This window comes from Erpetoichthys calabaricus, chromosome 7, assembly GCF_900747795.2.
Source record: "Erpetoichthys calabaricus chromosome 7, fErpCal1.3, whole genome shotgun sequence".
Classification (NCBI taxonomy): Eukaryota; Metazoa; Chordata; class Cladistia; order Polypteriformes; family Polypteridae; genus Erpetoichthys; species Erpetoichthys calabaricus.
In genome coordinates, this window is record NC_041400.2 from 196,170,081 (window position 1) to 196,193,851 (window position 23,771).

General features: G+C 38.5%; 2 protein-coding genes across 6 annotated transcripts in view; one reads left to right on the forward strand and one right to left on the reverse strand.

Moving 5' to 3' along the window:
• The window catches only part of lef1 (lymphoid enhancer-binding factor 1), a 165,227-nt gene extending 148,013 nt beyond the window's left edge, over positions 1 to 17,214 (forward strand). For all 5 annotated transcript variants that reach the window (XM_028805894.2, XM_051929930.1, XM_051929931.1 and 2 more), the window contains one exon: positions 15,843 to 17,214. In XM_028805894.2, coding sequence (XP_028661727.1) covers positions 15,843 to 15,922 — 80 coding nt within the window. In that variant the 3' untranslated portion in view covers positions 15,923 to 17,214. The remainder of the gene's footprint in view (positions 1 to 15,842) is intronic.
• pigg (phosphatidylinositol glycan anchor biosynthesis class G) overlaps positions 1 to 23,771 on the reverse strand; it is a 1,234,979-nt gene that overhangs the window by 374,087 nt on the left and 837,121 nt on the right. The window lies entirely within an intron of this gene.

Below are 23,771 nucleotides of genomic sequence, written 5' to 3' on the forward strand. Positions count from 1 at the left end.
TAATTTAAAAAGCTATTTTTAATCTGAGATATTTGATGATGGTGGTGCTCAGTGGGTTTCTTCCTTTTAAACTATGTTGTCTGGAGAAAAGAAAAGCCAGGTAGTGTGAGAGGAAACGGCAGCTGTTTCTGTGGGGTCCATGTCAGCAGGATTTATGTGTTTTGGGAGGCTCCAGCTCTTATTTTGGATAGAGCCAGCATTGGAAATCCTCCCCTTTGCCTTTTTTTTTTTTCCGCAGCAATATTGGACTTGCAGTGTTCTGTTTAAAGCTTAACCACAGCAGAGGGAGCCGACTCTGCACTCTTTGATTGTGCCGCCTTGCACGATGGATTGAGCTTTGCTGGGGCATGCTCGGTTTGGCTAGACTTCAGCCCGCGGCCCCCAGCAGTGTCTCAGATGTGGGCAATTCCCAGTCTCTTGTGCACATGCCTGTGGCTTCTTAGAGAGAGCGAGATCCTGATCTAACCCGTTCCTGCGGCAGACTGTGCAGACAGAGAAGGAGACAAGGCCTCGCCCTTTGTCAGTCGGCTTTCCCCCTTCACATTTGAAAGAAGTTTGATTTGTTGTTAAGGCAGGAAGGCTGTTTTCCTTCTGCACGCGAGCAGCTTTTTTAGGTATATTGCTCATTCTTTTTACTGTGATCCAAAGAAAACTCAAATGAGTGTTTGTTTTTTACTTTTTGTTTTTTTTTTTTTTTGTAAAAATTTTGTAAGGGTTGTAATTAGGACTCTTCATCGTTTTCTTTAATATATGATGCACCTTCATATGTAATCCTCTCTTAGAACTTTGTGATATTGATAAGAGTGCTTTTCTAGTTTTAGATATTCGTTGAAATAATTATTTAATTCGGTACCATAGAGTGCTTTCCCAGTGCCTTTCAAAACAAGTACTTTATGATAGCACCATTAATAGATCTCTTTTCTATTGCCTATCATAATAAGTACTTTATAACATTTATCAAAAATAATAATTTATTCTAGCACCATTAATAAAGAGTACTATGTGAACAGTTTTGTAAAATTAATTTGAATTAGCATTTACTTTATATAGCGTCGCTCATAATAAAACACTGGTTGTATTTTAGGGTAATCAACTTTTGTCAGTGTCCTTCATTATAAGTATCTTCGAGATAGCCTGTTTCATGTTGAAAACTATCAGTTTGGTAAAATAGTCAATGTGGAGTGTACTATATAGCAATTAAAAGAAATAATTACATTTACAAATCAACTTTGCTGTTGCATATAATTTGGAATGAGTGCATTAGGAAGCACAATATGATGGCCTTGTACAAAAATACAGATTGTTTTTTGTAAAAGTAAAAAAAGATGCCGCATTATTGTAAACTCTGTTTGCTAATATCCACTAAACTTCCTGAACTCTAATCTGTTGGTGGTTTGAGTTCCTAGCCCTTTTGTCTTTTTGCATTGAAAGTCTAAATATTTATTTATTTTTTGAGTGAGCACTATTGGATTTACAGAGTACTAACTGTGAACAGTGCTATATAGACTACCATGGAACCATTTTTCATTTTTATTGGAGCGTAATAAGAAACTAGAACCTATTCTATGTGACATGCACACTCAATTTTGATTCTCAAGTCCACAATTCTGGGCTTTGTCAAAACATTCCCAAGACTTTGGACAGAAGGTCTCCTATCCAGTAATTAGGCCAGGGTTCAAGCTTCTGAGGCAACCTGTGTGTGTCACCTTGCCAGCCAAAAATAAGACCAGTCTCTTAAAAAACATATTTGACATGTAGTTGCATTTCCTGTTTGGTTTATAATTTTCTTTGCATTAGGGAAAGGCCCCCTAATCATCCATCCATCCATTTTCCAACCCGTTGAATCCGAACACAGGGTCACGGGGATCTACCAGAGCCAATCCCAGCCAACACAGGGCACAAGGCAGGAACCAATCCCGGGCAGGGTGCCAGCCCACCGCAGGACACACACACACACACCAAGCACACACTAGGGCCAATTTAGAATCGCCAATCCTCCTAACCTGCATGTCTTTGGACTGTGGGAGGAAACCGGAGCACCCGGAGGAAACCCACGCAAACACGGGGAGAACATGCAAACTCCACACAGGGAGGACCCGGGAAGCGAACCCGGGTTTCCTAACTGCGAGGCAGCAGCGCTACCACTGCGCCACTGTGCCGCCCGCCCCCTAATCAATAAATAACAAATACTGAAGAGGATCATTCTTCATATGCATCAAGTGTCATCATTTTATCTTAAAATTTGTTTACATACTAAAATACGAATTGGCAGCCAAAAAAAAGTAGCATATAGCACAATATTGCAAATACTGTAATATTTTCTATCCTTACCCCCACTGAATAGTAACAGAGTTTTATCTAGCAATTTTCCTCCTGTTGTGGACCAAATGATTTAGTTAGGTTGAACATCATCTTGGAAAACTCAAGAGCAGATGAAACATTTTGATGTATAATGCTTGATGTGAATAAATCTGTATTCCATTTTAATGGGCAGGACATGCTTTAAAATACTGTATTAAATAGGGATGTACTGAATTTTTTAGCACTGAAACTTTTCAGCAAAAATGAAATTCTGTATTTAGTGAAGTTTTGGAGAAAACGTGCTTTCCTGTGCTGGTTAAGGTTGTTGCTTTCAAACAGCACCCCCTTTTCTAGAAGAAATAAGCAATACATCACTCAGCATTGCATCACAGGGCGTGAACACCATCTTTTAAGGACTGTGTTGATTTGTTTGTAATGAGGAATGCTAGTAGTAAGGAATAACGAGAGAAACAAGCCAAATAAAATGGACAAAGGAAGGGGTAAGGTGAAGGCATCATAATTGAAATTGCACAGCAAAACAACACTGTTTAAACAAGTTGAGCTTAATGAATAATATGGATGCATTGGATTTAGTGCATACATTATAAGCAAGTTTAAAAATTATGAATCATCAGAGGCACACTAATAATGTATTAATGACTGGGTGCCAGATCTTTACATTTCAACATGGCAAACTGCAAGAGCAGAGCTCAGGTAAATTGGAAACTGTTGGTTCTTCTTCACCTGCCCTCTCATTCTGGTTAAAGTCTTTGTTTCTATGTGTCATTATGAAGGGAAAGTTTACATTGTTTAATGAACTTTTATATTTTTAAAGTAACCATTTATCATTAACAAAACTTTTCTATATATAAATTATTTACCTATTTTCATTTGTTTGTTTTAATGTCTTATGAAAAGACTGACTTAAATATTTATTTTTTTTTATCAATTTGGTGTTTTATTATTCAAGTTCAATGAAAAGTGAAAATCAAAAGTGAAGTGCACTTAATTTAGGCCTTTTACAATATCACGTTTCTGGAATATACCTATATTTAGTGCATAGTTAATATGGCGTTATTTCACAATGACCCTGTGTAAATTTTCATGCCATTTTGTCCATTCCCATGATTTATAAATGTCTCTATGTAACATCAGACAAACCAAGTTTAGTACAGTGCCTTTTGCAGACTACACCCTCATCTAAGTGACGTTGCCACTTAATATATCACCCAGATGTGCCCCTGCCAATCTGCCAGTTGCACATTTCTTACAACATCCCTGTATTTGTACTGGGTGACCCTAAACCAGAGTGTGTATAGGCTGTAATTACCAGCTTTCTCATTGGTTTGGGTGGTTTCTATTTAGGACTGTATTTGTTATTAAAGATTTTTAGTTCAGTATACTGCAGTGAGGAAGATAACACCGGATGTGCATGTTCTAGTGTAATGGAAGTGAAGAAAATGAAAGTACATGTTTTTGACAGAATTGCTGATGTGCATATTAGGCTGCTTCCTTAAGTTAAACAGAAGGAATGAAGAGATGTTTGGCTTGCTTGGCCCTTTAATTATATAAAATAAAAAAAACAAGAAAGAAAGAGAAGAAAAAGAAACTGGTGTTCAGATTGGGAATGTTTTCACACGGTGGAGTCAAATGAAAATATGGAAAAAATGCCAAGCACTCAGAAAGCACAGAGCAGAGCAGCTGTGGCAGGCGCTTTATTCATTGCGGCTGTGAAGGGAGAGACTGTGAAGCGTATAGCCGCGCTCGTTGTCTTAACCTCCTCACTTCAAAGGTGGCCTGCCGCCTAGTCAGGGGAAAACAGAAGAGTGTTTCATTTCCTTCACATGCGGCCAGCATTCCTCAACTCTAATGGGGAGTAGCTCTGAATCCCGGCGTTTGTGTCCAGACGGCTGTGAAGCTCTGGCCTGGCGCCCCAAGGCCTTTCCCTAACAGGAAGCTGAGTGTTTTCATCTGATGCAGAGAGGAAAACCTTCCCAGGAAGAGTGAGTCGGGCTGTGCTTTGAAATCACTGGATGAAAAGGGGGACAGGAGAAAATAAAAGCGGCAGGGAGCCTTTGCCAGAGTATACTGCGCACAGGGTCGCCTCTCCCTGGGAAAGGTAGACATCTCCTGCAGCTTTGATCCACATGTGGTAAAGCAGTCAAGACTTGGTGTGTCAGTGACCTTGCTCTGTGAGTGCTGCCGTGTACCTCATGCTGCATGTAGTAAAATTGTCTCTTTTTTTTTTCCCAAGGAATCTGTATTATATATTGTGCCTTTCACTATATATTCTAGTATTGACTTTCTACCTTACATTAACAGGACCAGTTTTGACTTGAAATTGAATCAAGAATTGTTCTTTGTATATTTTGGTTTACACTTTTTAAGCACATTTGGCCTGCTGCTCATGCAGACTGGTCTTGTATACCATAAAGCACAATTTAGCAGGTTCACCCACATCTGGTTCATTCTGCATACTTGAGTTTAATGTTTCACCTGCACTTGGGTTGACATGTGTCTGTCTGTCTACCCATCTACACAGTCCATGGTGAAATAGAAAGAAGTACTCTTGGACAAAAGCTGTAATCCAGCATGACAATTAAATTCTTATCCAGGGTAAGTTGAGATCCCACTTTGGCTGGTTGAAAAGTTTATGCACACTGATGAAAATATTGTCCCATCAGCCCCAGTGCACTCCTGCTGCCTGATGAGAATTGTAGTCCCCATGTTGGTGCCGGTTTTGGGGGGTTTTCCTCCCATTATAACCTCTCTACCTAATTTACCATATAGCCTATATTTTTAAAGGAATAATCCAACCAAAAAGTACATTTGTTACTTACCCCATGTAGTTAGTAGTGATTGACAAAGCAAAAATTTGAATCTCCTGTTTTCACAGAAAACAGAAATAACTTTTCTAAAAGAATGGGACCCAATGGTGGCCAACACTAAACTAACCACTAAGCAAAAACTAAACAGTTTATAAATGTCAGTGAAATAAATCTCACTTTGCTAATGGGCTTAGTGACATATTAAAGAAAAGTTTTTATTTAGAATATTCCTTTAAGGTGGACCAATGGCAAAGCACATGCAAAATTTTCTGAAAGTTGGCTCAACCAATTGCGTGATTGGTGAAACTGTGAACTTGTCACAGCACTCTGCACCTGCACATAGTGATCAGTTGCATATTGCAATAAGCTGAATTGAGTGCTTAGCAATTAAATTACTTAAAAATGAAAATGCTTACTTTGTGTAGTGCTCTTCATAGTAAACAAAATGATGGACAGTTATGGTACAATCCAGCCTTATCTTTACTTTACATCACAGGTGTCGGACTCCGGTCCTCGAGGGCCACAGTGGCTGCATGTTTTCATTCTATCCATCTTCATTAGTGAGCTGTTTTTACTGCTAATTAACTCCTTTTGCTTTAGTTTTAATTAACTTGACTCAGGCCCCTTAATTGTCTCTCTTTCCTTAATTAGTAGCCAAACAATAATGAGACATCAAACAAGCCACCATATGACCAGCTCACCTGTGCCCATCACACAATATCTGAAAATAAAGAAAGGTGAAGGTCTCAGTAAGGTTGATCTCTCAGGTCACCAAAACATTTTGACGGTTTTCTTAGAAAAAACAGAAAAATCGACGAATTTGGAAATATCTGCTGTGGCAGAATGGGAGCAGCAACAAGCCATTGAATTAAATAACGGGCTTAATTAACAGCAAGAATCAGCTTCTCATTAAGAAACTATTGGGAATGAAATTGGTTGGAGTTTGAAATCCCAGTTTAGCTGGTCATGTGTTGGCTTGTTTCACGTCTCATTTCTGTTTGGCTGCCATTTAATTAAGAAATAAATCAATTCAGAGGACTGAATTCTTAAAAACCGGGTAATTGAAATGAAGGGAAAAGGAGTTAATTAGCAGTGAAAACTGCTCACTGATTAGGAAAAGGGTTAGAATGAAAACCTGTAGCCACTGCGGCCCTCCAGGCCTGGAGTTCGACACCCCTGCTTTACAAAGTGTCCTTCCTGGTGAATGGGATTGTAGTCAGTTTGGTATGTACTTTAATTGAGACCTTAATCTTTGTTTCATATAATATCTTTCCTAGTGAGTATTATTGGTTAGCTGAATCAATATTTTTTATTTTCCCTGTTTGTGTTTTGTGAGTAAACAGGTTTTGCTGTATTTTAGGTTTGGCCTGTGTGATAGGTTTCCACATTAAATCTTTGTGCCTACCATAAGTTAGCTAAATGAGGTTTCTAGCCTTTAACTTCTTTCTGAAGTCTATCCAACTATTACCCTATGCAAACTGAACCATCTGTTGGTGGTGGTCGTCAACATCAGCCTGTTCTCACATTTTATTGGTTCATATTTGTCATTGACAGGCAGAAAAACAGTAATTTCCAGAAATCGTCTGTATATAGTATTTAAAAAGTGCTACAGTTACTCCATACCTTGCATGCAAGCTTTGAAACTCTACACAATTTTAAAAAAAAATTGGGGAAAAAAATAAACTGGCTGAGCCAATTGTGCATTTGTGGAATTACCACAAAGATGTCGACAGTGACAGAGACATTTTTTTTTTTTTTTTTTGGAGTAATTGTATTGCTTAAAAGCTGACATTTCTAGTTTGGACATTATTATTAATATAACCCATATTGAGGTGATAATTATGTACTGCATTGTCCATTGTTAAGTAATCTGCTGAAATTTGTAATATTTTTTACAAAGTTTCTCATTTAAGAGTTGGACTAGACTCTTTTTAAACAGGTCATAGTTACGGGTTACAATTAGCTCTGGAATGTTGTAAAGAAGTTGACCTCATGACATTAAAGTGTTCTTCGGCTTTTTTTTTTATTTTTCCTCCCCTCTTCTGTCAGATGTTCTGTTGCCCAGTGCCAATTCCCCATGAGCTTAAATTAAAAGAAATAAAGAAATTGACCTCCAATGTACCAAATGTGTCCGCGTCAAGGAGGGCAGCCACAGCTGTGCTCGGCCAGAGACTGCAATATGGATTGAATCTGCAGCCCCTCCCTTTGTATTCATGGATGTGTTACGGGGTGAGAATAAAACTCCTTTGAAGTAAGAAGTGGTGGAATTTCTCTCCTCCATTTGTTTCTGCCACTTGGCTGACCAGACGTCGGCATAAGTAGCTGCTACCCTTAAGTATACTGTCATAGTTTTCATCTTTTGTTTCCACAATTTTTTTCCTCCGGCTCAGTCCAGTGTTTATTTTTCTTGCATTTAGCATTTATTAATGTTGCTTGTTTTCTTATATTTTTTTATATTTGGGTTTATTTGGGTTAAACAGAGAGAGGGAGAGAAAATGCCAGTTTTCCTTTGTATGGTACAGGCTGAAGTATTACACTTTTTGTGTTGGTTTTAAATGCTGTCTTTTTATTTGTTAGTATGTACAGTAAATAAGAAACATCTCTACAAGACCATTTTTTTATTATTAAAGCAAAAGATAAGTCACTGAGAGAAAGAAAAGAAAATCTGGGTTCAAAGAAAAGAATACTGACTTACAGTATGGGGTATAACACTTTGATTAACAAGTCTTTAAAACAGTTGAAAAAATACAATGCATAAATACAGTATGTACACAGTATACATATGTTGTATGCAGTGTATACTTATATGTATATACTGCATACTGTGTACATACACTGTATGTAGGTATATACTGTAATACACAGCATTTGTTCTTATGATTATGAATACCCATAAGTACTATAGCTTTTATAAAAATTCTCCTGACTACAGCAATTTAATTTTTATTATTATTATCTATGTAGTTAACTGGAATTTTGTCTGTGTATTTTTTTTTATTGTAGCCTCCCTTTGGTTATTTTTACCCAGAAAAATCAAAAACATAATTTTTTAACAAGAAAAAATTTTATGTGTAACAAAAACATGTCCATATCAAAATATCCGCATACAGTAGTAAACATATGTCGAGTGCCCACTGCTGTACTGTTGCAGGTAAAGTACATGTCCTTTGTATGACATGTTTTGAAACAGTCAGCAGTGCACAGCTCAATATCTCAATCGGGACAGTAAAATTGTTTCTTTACGCACACAGTATTTGTTGTGTTGCTTGACCATGAGAGGGTAGAATGAAATATACAACAGTCGGTGAACCTTCAGGAAACCAGATTCTTCAGGCATATCACAGTGGTCTGGTTGTACATTGCCATATGTCCTCACAGGTGGCGCAGTGGTAGTGCTGCTGCTTTGCAGTAAGGAGACTGTGGAAGATTGTGGGTTCGCTTCCCGGTTCCTCCCTGTGTGGATAGCGCTTTGAGTACTGAGAAAAGTGCTATATAAATGTAATGAATTATTATTATTACTGTATTATTATTATATGCATCAGTTTTACTATCCTTGACGGTATCTGATGAATATTTCACATTGTCATCACTATCACTTGATTTATCTAATGGTTCAGTTTCATTTTGTTCTAAAACTGGCCTTGCAGCTTCTCATTTACTTGCCGTTGTGTTCTAGTGAAAGGTTCCGCCCAACTAATGAATATTGATTAGTTGCATTATAATGGAAAAACGTATAAAAATAGTCCTGCCGTTTTGCAGTATGATGTTATTTTATGCTCTAGATGGCAACAGAATACTGTGCTGGGAGTTATTCAGGCTCAACACTGTAAAGTAACTCCTAGTGTGGTTTGGGTTTAATGCCAAGGAGGTTGAAGAATGAGACTATTCAAACTGTTGAATTTTATTCACAAAATAGGAAATCAGTGCTTGTATCTTTATAAAATTAGGAAGACTTGGACAGTAACATCCAGAAAAAGGATAGTGTTTTATTCAAAGAGAACTGTGAATGCTGAAAAAACTAAATGGGGAAGAAATACATAACATTCAGACTAAAATCAAAAAATACTGGACGCTTTCTGAATACATTTTTTTTAATAAGAAAAGTTAATTTTTACATATATTCACTAGGATGCCCTCTTATAACATTATATAATTGTGACAAGAACAGGCCATTCAGCCCAACAAGCGTGTCTATCCTGTTCACTGGGATTATCTAAAATAACATCAAGACAAGATTTGAAGGTCACTAAATTCCTGCTCTTAACTGCACTACTTTGTCATTTACTTAATGTGTCTGTGGTCATTTGAGTGAAGAAAAACATTTTTGTGAAATCTGTCCTTAAGTTTCCAGCTGTGTCCCCTTCTTAACAAGGACTCTTTAACACCTCACTGCAGTAGTTAACACTTTAAAGCCAGGGGTCTGCAAATTTGGACCTGGAAGGCCATAATGGTTGCAGGTTCCTTGCAAATACAGTAATAGATCTTACTTAATTTTTCTCTTGTTAGTGTTTTCTGCTGCATCATTCTTGTATTGTACTTTTTTTTTCTTTCCAAGACTGTCATCCATATCATTTGTAGTTCTCAGTCCTTCACTTTTTTGTCTTCAGTTCCAAATATTCAATTAAACCCAATAGTTCATGATGAATACACATAATTGTGAATGGAAACAGATTAGATGGAGAACTGCTTCCTTCTTTGTCATTTGCATTTGCTATTGGTGGTAAGGAGCAATGAAATTCGGGGAATGCAGCTGTTTAAAACAAGCAATTAAGGGTGGGGTGTCTTAAAAAGCAATACAACGAAAATGAAGTATAGAAATGCTGCTTGAGCAATATTTGACTTTTCATTAAAAAAAATTGAGTTGAAACAAAAACCTGCTGCCACTACAGCCCTCCAGGAATGCATTTACAGATGCCTGCTTTAGAGGAAGCATTTCCAAAGCACAGTTTGACATGAACATTTTGTTTTTTGGTAAATTTTTACATTCCTTGAAATTTAAAAAAAAAAAAAAATACACATCTGGGTTAAGCTCATGGTTTTTTATTTTTAATCAGATTTGGGCAATATTAGTTTGAAGGACATTTTATTATTTGATTGTCATCAGCTAAAACTATAGTCTATTTAAAAAAAATCACTCACTTGGAAGTTTTCATATTTTATTATTGTACAACATTGAATCACAGTGGATTTTATTTGGCTTTTTTGACACTGATCAACGAAAATGACTCTATGTCAAAGTGAAAACAGTTCTGTGAAAAGCGGTCTAAATTAATTATAAATATAAAGCAAAAAATCATTGATCTCATAAGTACTAAACCTCTTCTAGCCCATGTTTAGCAGATGTACCTTTGGCAGCCATGACAGCCTTGAGTTTGTGTGCATAGTTCTCTCCCACTCTCTTTCCATCATCTGGATGCTGCCATTTTTCCCCATTCTTTTTTGCAAAGCTGCTCAAGCACTGTTGGGTTGCATAGAGATTGTAAGTGAGCAGCGTTTTTCAAGTCCATGCACCAGTTCTCAGTTGGAGTGAGAACAGGACCCTGATTCAGTCACTCCAGGACATTCACACTGTTGTTTTGAAGCCATTCCTGTATAGCTTTGGCTTTTTGCTTGGAGTTGTCATATTGTGCCAAGGTGCAGTGTTCTTGCAGATGCCATCTGGTTTCAGGGTTATCCATGATTTTGCTGCATTCATTTTCACAAGCTTTCCACAACCTGCTACAAGAAAAGTATTGCCGCAGCCTGATGCTGCCACCACCATGCTTTACAGTTGGGATGATGTTTTTTTTTGAAAATGTGCTGTGTAACATGACATTTAGTCTGATGGCCAAAAAGCTCAATTGTGGTTTCAACAGACCACAGAACCACCTTCCAGTTGACTTCAGAGGCTCCCGTGTGCCTTCTGCTGAGATGTCCTGTGTGTTTTTTTTCTTTCTCTTTGCCACACTCCCACAAAACTGCAACTAGTAAAGCACTTGGGCCCTGTTGTTGTCTACCAGTCCCTCCCATCTCATTCATTGTAGCTTGTAACTCCTTCAGACGTCTCTTGGTGGTCTCCCTCACTCTTTGTCTTCTGTTTTTGTGGGCAGCCTGCTCTAGGCTGATTTTCAGCTGTGCTGTGCTTGTTCGATTTTTCATGATTGATTTAATCATGAAGATCATGACTTAGATATTTTCTTGTCTTTGTCCTGTGAAGTGTGTTTTTTGTGGAATTGCTTGGTGTTTTTGTTTGTCTTCATTGTGCAGCTCAGGCCACGGTACTGAATTTGAACCTTACAGATAAAATAAACAAAACCCCAGACAGGTGAACTTCATTGAACTAATGATGGGACTTCTAAAGCCAATTGGCTGCCCAGTGATCTTTTAGGTGTGTCCAATTAAAGAAAGTCAATACTTATGTCATCAGTTTTTTTGTGTTTTATATTTGTAGTTAATTTAGCATGGGAAAGGCGCTATATAAATGTATTATTATTATTATTAGACCATTGTGCATATCTCTGTTTTCAGTTTGACATTATTGAGTCTTTCTTCTGTTGATCAGCGTCAAAAAAGCCAAATTAAATCCACTAGGATTCTATGTTTGAAAAATGGAGTGAATACTTTTTATGGACACTGTAAACTAAAATTAAATGTAAGGATGAGTTAAGTCATAAATCCTCTGTTTTGAATGTACTCCTATTATTTTCAGTTAGGATTGTTTTAAAGTATATATGCACACAAATACCCAGAAATAACACTACCACCCTCTCCCTCATATTGTTAATTTCAACTTGAATCCAAAATGCCAGAGTATACAACAAAAATAGTATGTTTGAATTTCATTGTTTCATCATGTACAGAATGAACTTACGCTGACCTGGATAATTTGCTGTGCAGTTTTATTCATTAGACATTTTCAAACTCTTCATAAGATTAGTCATAGGGTATCGGCCTGTGTTTGTGTATGGTACATTTCACAGCAAGCTGCATCAAATTTAAAAAAAATGAAGTTGCTTAGGTGATACCTTATATAAAATGTACTCAATTGGAGCCACAACAAAACCTTTTGTATGTTGAAGGCTTTTGAGATGCAAGCCTTTTATATCTCTGTACTGTTGCAAATAAAGCAGGTTGTTGTGGACAGTCCAGTTTTGCGGCCTGTTCATGTCTCACTGAAAGTCAAAGTATGTGGCCACTAGTACTGTTCATAACAGCTGAGATCCATTAAGGAGATGTTACCCACGAGCTGTGTAGAAAAGTAGATCTTTACTAAGCCTGCATGTTACCAGTGTAAATTTTGTGATGTGTGCCAAGTGGAAGAAAGAAGCTTCAATAAAAAAAGCCGCATGTGAGCAGCTGTGGTGGGTCAAAGTGACCTGTGACATGTGGGAGTGCAATCAGAGGAGCTTTCCTCCCTGATGCTGTGTGTTAAGATGGCCTCTGATGTTGATGAAGGGAGGGTCTTTGATCATCATTGTCTCATCACTGGCATTAATTTATCTGGGGTTTCATTGGCATGGCTAAAGTTGACATCAATGTTCTGCAGTTATGCGTAGCACAGAGACTCTCATTTGGCATCACTTAAAAAAAAAAAAAAAAAAAAAAAAGTTACTACTAACTATAAAAATAATTTTTAATTTATGAAGCAACAGTGATGCCAGTAACATACAATGACTGAAGATTTGGGTTGCACATCACATACTTGTGGTCCTACATCTCACCTTTTAGCTTTTTTTTTATATGCTCATCTGTCTTACCTTTGCTAAAAACCTTAAAGAAGATGAAGGCATTATTATAGAGGAGGTTTCTATCTGCTTTTTAAGTTTATTTTTTATTGTGATGTCTTATGTCAAACTTGAATGTCCACACTTGTCCAGCTCCGTACCTGGATGTTAATGCTAGTGCTAGTGAGAGTCATGAAAAAGGGGCTAAAAAGTAAACCTCGAGGGTTTAAGTACAGTCTCTGTGACTGATTCACTTTGCAATGCTGAGGAGGTCCTTTAATCTCTTACTGCTGTTAATGAATGCACTTGTTAGATAGTTTATTATATAGTGCCTCAGAATGTTTCTGCATTAAATCCTGCAAACATACTTTTAATTCCCTACTGTTCTTACACTGGACAATGAAGAATTTGCTTCCTGAATACTTTTGTGTGTAACTTATACATTTTGGCCTGCTGATGACAAACATCCCCTTTATATTTTCCTGACATTATACTTTTTTCTTATTTTGTGATTTACTCTTGCATTATAAGTATACATGTACAGTACAACATCAACACCTGAAAATCTGTGGTGATCTGAAAGCAGTGTCACTGCAGCTCAACTAGGCCAGTCCTGTTGTTTCATTAGCGACTGGGAAAGCCATGCTAAGAAGTCTCGTCACATTAAAAAGAACTGGCCACTACAGGGCAGGAAAGTATGGCAAACCACTTGTCGACTCAACAAGCAAGTTTTACACTCCTCTTTGGAATGATGAAAATATTTCTGAAAGTGATGAACAAGAAATATAAAGGATTTCAATGAGCAAATGATGCCAAGATTAAAGGAGGGCACACATCAGACACGTCTTCGGTGGCAGTGGTTCAAAGATCTGCTAGTGGGGTAATGGAGAATTGCATGGAAGGCAATCCGGGATGTTAACAATTTTCTGGGCACTTGTTCCAGCTGGTTGACAACATGCTTCAAGCATTCAGGATCATGAATTGCAACATGTTGGTAAAGATTCATTTTTAGCATTCACACTTAGACATCCTCCCTGCTAGTCTCAGTGATGAACATGGTGAAAGGTTTCACCGTGGCATTGCAATGATGGAAAAGTGATATCAGGGCAAGTGCAATCCATCAATATTTTCCTACTGTTGTTGGATACTGAAATGAAAAGCATCAGATGCTGAGTGCAAACAAAAATCATCAGCAAAACATTTTGAGCTCAGTTGAACTAAAGCAACGTGTTAGCATCATTAAGTGATTAAACACACTAAAATCACTTAATAATAACTAATTTGATGTTTCTCCAAATTCCTATATGATAGTCAACCCGAGTTTATATTTGTGTTCAGCTAGAAGCTGTCTATCATAATCACCAAAACGTTTTCACAAAGCAAAATGTTTGAAAAGAAATTGTTCTGCAGTGTTTTGTGGTGTGACTCTCAATGAATCACTTCACCCACCTCCTGGTGTTATTGTTGTACCCACATGGAATGCTTTGAGATGGTGTTCACTATAGAAAGTTACTATGTGCAATAATGTTTGTAGTGCATTGCTTCTGTTTCTTTATTCTCAACTCATTTCACCTAATATTTTCAAGCGTAAGTTTATTGATATGTGTACAGAGAATAGTGAAGCTCTACTTACAAAATTGTCCCACATGCCACCACAAGTCAGGGAAAGAGTTCATGAAATAAGCAAAGCATTCAGTATATGCTGAATTTTGAGAAATGAACTGGTTTGGAGAAGGGTATTGTTGATCATTTAATTATAATTTAAGAAGCAATGTTTACAAATTTAAAATAGGGATGCAACTTAAATTCAAGTTATTTTAATTGTCTCACCTCAGAAGTCTTGAAATTGGGGTAAATATTGTCAAGTACCCAACCAAGCAATTCCCCTCACTTGTTGCTGGGTTGTGAAGGAAAGGGGATTACAGGTTCACTTTCCTGGTAAAACTGATTCCAGGAAAGGACCAAAGAAAATCTAAAATACCTTGAATGGCCTCAGAACCAGTAGACTTTGTCTGTTAAATAGAACTCCATTGCAAAGAGGGGAAGCAAAAGTGGCATTTCAGTCTATGTATGATTCTTGTACAAGTATGCGGCATTCATTTTCCTGAAACTCTGTCCTTTTAAAGGGGGTTACATCATAATTTTGAGGGCATCTTAAATTAGAAGCAATCTGGTGGATTGCACTCCATTAAGCACAAGATTTTTTTCATGGACATTTTTGAAAGCAGTTGCTATTGTCCAGTGTTACTCACCATTAACAGCCTATTTTGTCAGAAACTTTGTCTCTGTTCTGCTTGATAACGTGAGATTTAAATGTTTTCTACACTACAAGCTATGGGGTTTAAGTAACATACAAAATAGTGTCATCTTGGGTGGAGTTTTTCTTTAACATGGATAATGGAATGGTATTAAAAGCACCATAGAAATCAAAAAGTATAATCATTTCAATCCTTGTAGTCTTCACTACAAACAACACAGGATAAATTACAGATGCATTTTCATTTTTGGGGTGGCAAAGACATTTACCCCACTTCCTTTAGCCTCCAGTGTTTTTTATACTCATGTCTGCACTGCTCATTGTTAATCGTCTGCTTTTGGATACAATAAGGGGGCAAGGTCAGCAGAAAAAGAAAACGGCAACAAATATGTAAGCTTTAAAAACTATAAAAGAATATAAATTGATGAATTTCTTAGAAATATTTGTTGGCCAGATAACTGAACAGTGTGATTGATTAAAGGCAAGAATGACAAACTGATTGTGAAATGGGGTGGAATTAATCCTGATATCCATGGGGTTCCTCAGGACTGGCCTTAAACCGCTGGCCTAGTGTGTTTCTGCTGAATGATCTGTTTGGGCAGAGGTGACAGCCTGCTTCTTGCTATTAAGTCTAAAAAGAGTTGGTCTGTAATATGGAGATGTGTTTCTAAATGTTGTGTACATTTGAATGTTTTGCTAATGTTGTTCTCTGTCTCTCTCACTCACCCCAACTCTTTTTTTTTTTTTCTACAGGAGGAAAAAGAAATTCATTTTCTACATGCAAAACCAAGACAGCTGCTCTGGGGCCCCTTTTAAAAATGGAAGCCTGCTAGTTTCTAAGTGCAGATTCCCTGTACTCCTCCCTGCTATTCCAACTTTCCCCAGGAATATAGTTGCTTGATATTTGATTCGCCCTAAGCTCACCAATTTAGGGACACTGAACTGTGTAAAGACAATCACCTTCTGACCAACCGCCTCCCCTCCTGCACATGGACACTTGCACTCCAACAGACCCACACAGGGTTTTGTTGTGTTGTTTTGTGGAATTACCACCCACCCCCCGCAAATTTCCTCCCTCATTCCCCCCATCCTCATGTTATATGGACATGGCACCATAGAATTGCATTTTCTGGCCAAAGGAATGTGTTCCCGTCACGTCACAAACGATGTTTCTGTCACTCACCTCAACCTCACCAACCTAAATGATATCCAACTTCACACCTCGGGCCGTCACAAGCATTCTGCTTCAGGTCACTTTACTCCAGAACCAGATTGGACCAGATAACAAGGAAATGAGGCATGTCTCGCCCTGCATTGAAACGTTCCAGAAAGAGTCGTCGCTCTCTCGTTTGTTCTGTTCTCATTTTAATTCATTTGGATGCTTTTGTATTTTAACTTTTTAGCCGAATATTTCTTGATGTATATTTTATTATTTTTTGTTTTCTTTCTTTAAATTCAACAGATAAGCTTTGGAGATACAGGAATATCCAGGTGTGTGTGTTTGTTTTAATTTTTTTTTTCCTTTCTGCTATGGCATCCTGCAGAAAATGAGAAAAAGCTTTTTGATAACTATTTGTAACAAATAGTGACACTTCTCTCTTTTAAAGGTGTTTCATAGAATTACAGACATGTACTTTATATATATTTTTTTTTTTGGTTGAACATGATGCTAGCTTTACTCTGTGGTATTTTTGCAGGTGATTTATAAGAATGAAAATTTAATTAAAAAAAAAAAAGAGGGTGGGGGGATTTTGGCTGTACTGCTGGGCACAAGCTGGCATTTCGTGTAACTTTATAAGCAACAAAAACAAAAAAAACGAAGTGGAGTTGGTTCCCCAGCACTTGGCGATCTTTTGTTGCTTCTTTTCGTATCGTATTCGTCTTACGTTCTTGGTAGCTTATAGAGTGAACTTCCGCCATCTCTCCAAGCAAGTGTTCTGTACCTTTTTTTTTATTATTATTATTTTTCAAGTGTTAAATGATATAGACTTTGTTTTGAAACACTGTCAACTTGATACAGACGTATGTTTCAAGTTTTAAAATTTTTAAATGTGTCAATCTTAAATGTGTTATTTTTATTATTTTTTTTTTAAAGAAATTAAATAAAAAGCCGCATAAGTTGAAATTCTCTGTCCTCGCATGAAATGTTTCATTAACACGCCAGCTGAACGGCTTCATTTCAGTATCTGCCAGCTCCATTGACGCATGGAAAGAGTTTTATTTTATTTACTTATGCTACTGCTAATTTGGTCCTGAGAGTCAACTGCTTTCTTAATAATAAACCTTGGATCACCGGTGTTTTGAAGGCTCTGCTGAACATCAAAAGAAAGCTTTAGAACAGAGGATAAGAAAAGGTTAAAGCCTGTCCAGAGGGAGTTGGAGAAGAAAATCAAGGGGATGCAGAAATGCTTTACAGGAGGACAAGCTGCAAAAGAATATTGTAAGAGCTCTGTGGAGATGTGTGAGAAGGATTACTAGCCAAGCTGGCAAGCGGACAACCAGTGAAGAGAAATCTGGACAATGATAATTGGCTGAACGTTGAAGTCCTCTTTCCTCCTCAAATGTGTCTCCTCCAGCCTGCCCTCATTGTCCTCTCGGTGTAGTGGGTCATATACTGGCTGGTTCAGTATACCACATGAAATGAAAAAGTTCCAGTAGAGATTTCATAAAAATGTTTTGTCGGTATAATTAAACCCTAAACACACAGGCAGAAAGAAATGGGAAATGTTACTTTTTTTTTAGTGCATCAGCGTCTTAAAAGTAGTTTTGTTTTGTATGAACTTATGTGTAATAAGTGATCCAACCCCTCTAACAGCATTACCCAGAGTGCTGTGCAGTTGATGCAAACAGGAAGGGGGGACTGAACAAGCAGCATGTTGTGGTGATGGGCATTTCAATACACTTTACTAATTTGATTCTTTTGAGTTTAAATGAATCGATTCATAAGAACATAAGAAGTTTGACAAAAAAGACCATTCAGTCCACCAAGCTGGTTGGCTTAGTTAAATTGTCTCAATGTCTCATCCAGATCCTCCTTAAAGACTGTCAATGCATCTGCTTGAACACCATGACTCGGTAGTTTATTTAGGATTCTCACAGCTCTTTCAGTAAAGGATGTACTTAATGGCTTCAGTCCTGCACTTCCCCACTTTATGTGATTTATTTGATTCATTTCCTCCATTAATAGAAGTCATTGCTGGCAGCAGGAAAGATTAAAAAAAAAAAAAAAAAAAAACCTTTCGGGGGGGTTCCCCTTTGAAGGAATTCCAAAATATATAATCAAATAATTATTATGTATACTAAATTATATACTAAACATGTTTAAAATTCATGTAATTTTGCCATTTGAAAGCACAAAGCATTAGAATCAGAACTGTGTGACTGGTTTTCAGGTAATGGTTCAGTTTGCAAATCAAATGAACAAGAGATGTGTGCTTTCCTCTCGAGTAACGATTCAGTTGGAGAAGCAAACCAATGAATGTGTGCCTCCTTCTCAGGTAATGATTCACTTCAAGACACATAATAAATAGTACAGTTGAATGCAAATATTTGTTAGAAATTTGAATAGAATATTTATGTGGTTCAGTTTTGTTGAAGGTACGAATGGTCCTAAATGTGTAAATGTAATATTTTATTTAAAATAATTTCAATAACAAATTATTCGTAGATAGCAACAGGTCCTCTGTAGCAGATAATTTTGCTGTCCACCCTGAATCATCCATTAAAACAAAAGTACTGTATTTAGTTCACAACTCTCAACTTTTTTGAACTGAAGACGGGACCCCTGGCCCGTGTTTCTGGGGTTCTGAGGCGAGTGTTCATTTCGAAAGCACAACTCCAACCTGAAACCCTTTCACATGGAGTTGTGCTTTTGAATTAAAGATGCATACAATACATTGGCCAAGAGGCTGGGTCCTCAATTCAAAAATGAGATCCTGTGGGAAAGGGTTCTGCGTTGTGAGCTACTTTTGTTTTAATGGGAGAAAAAAAATTAATATTTTAATGAAAGTGTGTGTGTTCTGCATGCTTTGAGTATTTGACTGGATGTGTTTATGTGGATTTTGCTGCTTGAGTATTGCAAGATTTTTCTCATGGACATTCTAATAATGTTTGCAATTTCCAACCTTGGCCACTGTCCTCTTACATTGACACACAAACTTTATTTGCTTTGTTTTATGTGAAAAAAATCTGACTAAATATTTTTCTCTGCTATCTGTACAATGTACCTGTTGTAAGTAACATTTTTGGGTGAAGAATTCCTTTAAGCCACTTCCCAATCTTACAATTGGCACAAGCCCACCCTTAGAGGTGCAGTTCTTGGGAGACAACAACACGGATGTGGCACTGCTTACAGTATTACAGAGCAGCAGCCCACCCCCCCCGCCTCACTGTTATGGGGGCACCCCCCATGTCACAGGTTGGCAGACAGCCAGAGAGACTTGAACTTACTGCCAGGGAAATTTCTTCTGATGTTACATCCAAAGGTCTAAAAAAAAAAAAAAAAAGTAAAAAGGAATTGACATCATAATATACAATATGTGGCACCGTCACACCATTATATACAGCGGGGAAAATAAGTGCTGAACGCATCAACGTTGTTCTCAGTAAACAGATTTCTAATGGGGGCTATTGACGTGAAATTTTCACCAGATGTTGGTGACAACCCAAGTAATCCACACATACAAAACAAAATAAGTCCATAAATGAAGTTATGAGTAATAAAGTGGAATGACGCAGAGAATAAACATTGAATGTGTGAAGAAAAGGAGGTGCAAAAAGGCCTGGAAAGCCAAGAAAGCAGCTGACGCCCGTCAATCCTGATAGCCTCCCATCAGTGCAAATGAATATCAGCTGCTTTAGTCCTAATTGATGGCCTATCGTTACCAAGGTGTCACACAAGGAGCATCTCATGATGGATAAAAGCAACGAGCTCTCTCAAGACCTTCACAAAACATCCCGATGGCATTGGTGACAGATGTACTTCTGAATGTTCCAGTGAGCCCCATTGGGGCCATAATCCGGAAGTGGAAAGAACATCATTTCACCATAAACTGGCCACGACCAGTTCCTCCTCGCAAGAAGAATCAGAAGAGCTGTCCAAGTGCCAAGGACCACTCGCTGAGAGCTTCAGAATGACCTGGAATTAGCAGGTCCAGTTGTTTCAAAGAAAACAAGTATTAATGCACTTCATCACCATGGCCTCTACGCACGCTCACCGCACAAGACTGAAGAAAAAGCACATCGAAGCTCGTTAAGTTTGCTGCACAACATTTGGACAAGCCAATGAAATTCTGGGAGAATGGAGTCTGGTCAGAGGAGAACAAAATGGAACTCCGTGGATGTCATTGTACACCCCATGTTTGGAGGAGAAATGGCACTGTCCATCACCCCAAAATACTGGCAGACTTCATATGATAGAAGGAAGGATGAAGGGAGAAATGTAGCTGGACATTCTTGATAAGACTCTGCTGCTATCTACCAGGATGCTGAAGATGAAACAAGGGGGGACATTTCAACAAGACAAGGATTCCAAACACACAGCCAAGGAAACTCTCTCAATTAGTTTCAGAAAATAAAGAAGCTGCTAGAATGGCCCAGTCAATCATCCAGCTTGAATCCAATTGAAAATCAATGGAAAGAACTGAAGATCAGAGTTCATAGAAGAGGAACCTTCAAGATTTGAAGACAGATTGGGCCAAAATCTCACCTGAGCAATGCATGCGACTCGTTTCTCCATACAGGAGACATCTTGAAGCTGTCATTACCAACAAAGGCTTTTCTACTAAGTGTTCAATAAATTTCAGTAAGCGTGCTTAATATTTATTCTCTGTGTCATTCCACTTTATTACACATAATTTATGGACTTGTTTTGATTTCTTTGTACGTGTGGATTACTTGGATTGTTAACGACGTCTGGTGAAAATGTCATGTCAATAGCCTGATTAGAAATCTATTTACTGAGAAAAATGTTGACGCATTCAATACTCATTTCCCCGCTGTAAAGACAATTTATGGAGACTGTAGACCCTGATGGTGCCCCCTCGAAGTGTGCTAAATCTGCAGAGTTCATCACCACATGGTCGGTCTGACTCTCCACCAGGCGAGGAGCCCACTTGCCAAGGGCAGGTGACACCACTGACTCGACGGACTATCAGCCTGCAGTCTCACACCTCCAAGTTTCATGTCCTCACACAGAGAAGCTGGCCACAAACCCGGGACCTCCAAGTTGGACTTGTGGCTCATCCAGATGAGCTAAAGGACTTTTCCTCCACTCAAGTTAGTGAGCAGACCTCTTGACTTCTACTGTGGTGATGAGAAAATCACATTTGTAATTACAGATGAAGTACAGAAGATGATTAAAGTGAAACGAGAGAAGTAGCAAAAAAGAGAAACTGCAGACAACCAAATTACGAGGGAAAGGCAGAATCAAAAGTCGAGGGCAGAAAAGAGTTCAATAAACCAAAACGAAACCTGTCACTGGGACCCTCTGTTTTGGAAGATAACCATACAGACGCAGGTTCTGAATGGACGACAATTTCTGGGTTGGATTGCGGCAGAAGAGTTGGTGCTTTCTGAGATGGCAGAGGAAGTGACGCAATACAATCCAATCCAATTTATTTTTATATAGCCGAAAATCACACAAGAAGTGCCGCAATGGGCTTTAACAGGCCCTGCCTCTTGACAGCCCCCCAGCCTTGACTCTCTAAGAAGACAAGAAAAAAATTGAAGAAACCTCGGGACTGGGCAGTTCAAAGAGAGACCCCTTTCTAGTAGGTTGGGCATGCAGTGGGTGTCAAAAAAAAAAAAAGGGGGGGGGGACAATAAAAATACACAGAACAAAAACACAAGTAATCCTCAAGGCAATACAATAGTGCACTAGAAATATAACAAGTACGGAGCAGAATTCAACAGTAGATGATATCCCATAATAGGATTTGTTCAGAGTCCTGGAGACCTCGGCCATCAAGCCGCCTCCCCCTATTGGCTATTCCACAGCTGACTCAGCACTGGGCCAGCCAATACGATGAAAGGACCCCTCTACCCAATGATTCCTGTGATCCTCCATCAGAGATGACTTTACCTTAGGCAGGCGAAACAACTTGGCAGGTGGGCACCAAGTGCCACATTTGAGTACCGAGAAGGGAAACAGAATAGGTGAGGGTTAGTATCCAATTCTAACTATCATGTTACTTATGTTTTAGTGCTAATGACTGACAACAGAGATGCAGTCTGCACAGTTAATCAGCAGCTCTAGTCAGGGTGTGCTAAACTGAAGTAGTGAGTCTTCAGCCGGGATTTAAAAGCTGAGACCGAAGGGGCATCTCTTATAGTAGCAGGCAGACCACTCCACAGTTTAGGGGTCCTGTAACTAAAAGCTCAACCTCCCACTGTTATTTTATGAATCCTTGGAACCATAAGCAGACCAACATCTTGAGATCTTAATGTGCGCTCAGGTTTGTAAGTCATGATAAGTTCAGACAAGTAAGCCGGACCTCGGCCATTTAAAGCTTTATATGTTAAAAGGAGGATTTTGAAATCTGCCCTAAACTTAACTGGGAGCCACTGTAAGGATTTAGGAACTGGAGTGATGTGTTCGCATTTTCTTGTTCTTGTAATAATTTTTGCAGCAGCGTTTTGGATTAACTGGAGGCTGTATAAAGAACAATTACACTCTGCTGGTTCCTGGTCATGTCTATGGGCAAAAAGAGAGAAGAAGTCAACAATTGTGCCCTCTTTTGGGTTGGCAGAGCGCATGACACTTTCGTCAGATCCCTTAAAATTCTCCCTAACTGCACGTGTCTATCGTCAGAAGGTGTCAGCAGTTTAGAAGAGGGCACTCAATCCATCAATGAGAAGAGCGTGTAGACTGAGATTTGATGGCACCTCAGGTGGTCCTAGTTTATGACATCTACTAGCACACCTTAGTGGGCAAGAAGAAGAGGAGGACCTCAGGAATACCTCCATATACAAAATTTGGTTTTGAACTTCATGTGTGTTGTCCTGAAGAGAAGAGTGACGTGGATACCTCTCGGCTGCTTGAACACAGGACGTGTTGCTGCATTTGAAATCAGTTGCTGTGGTCTGGTAGCAAATGTGGGGACCCCTGTCCGTAAAGAGTTGCAGTCATTTGGTTTTCCAACACCCAAATTAGGAGACATCATCTGTAAAGAGACTTGCAGCCTTGTAACTCTACTGTCTGCAAACACCTTGGGCTGAAGCAGCCACAGAAGATACGCGAGGTCAAAGGAGACGGCGAGCTGCATCACTAAGGAATCAATGGAAGCCACTGACCACCAGTGTTCTCAGAGTGCAGAGTCCATACCTCCATCGCTGGCAGCCCAGATCTTTACTGTTACTTACTCTGTAATTAAACATGTACTCTGTCGCCGTCTTTGAAGACCCAATCACGATAGTCCTCGGTTGAAATATAACAAAATGATAGTTACAACTGGATCAGTCTCCCCTCCTGGGCTCCTACTTCTTGTTTGTCAATATTTGGATGACTTGTCACACATGGGGGGAAAAAAACAGCAGCAGTCTGTAAGGGTTATGCTGCTTCCAAAAGCATGGAAATCCCCTAGAGGGGGAAATCCTATCAGAAAACCCTGGCTACTACCGCAGAGAGCCATGTCCAACCTTTATAAAATAGAAGATTCATTCTTAATGAAAATACTCTGAAAT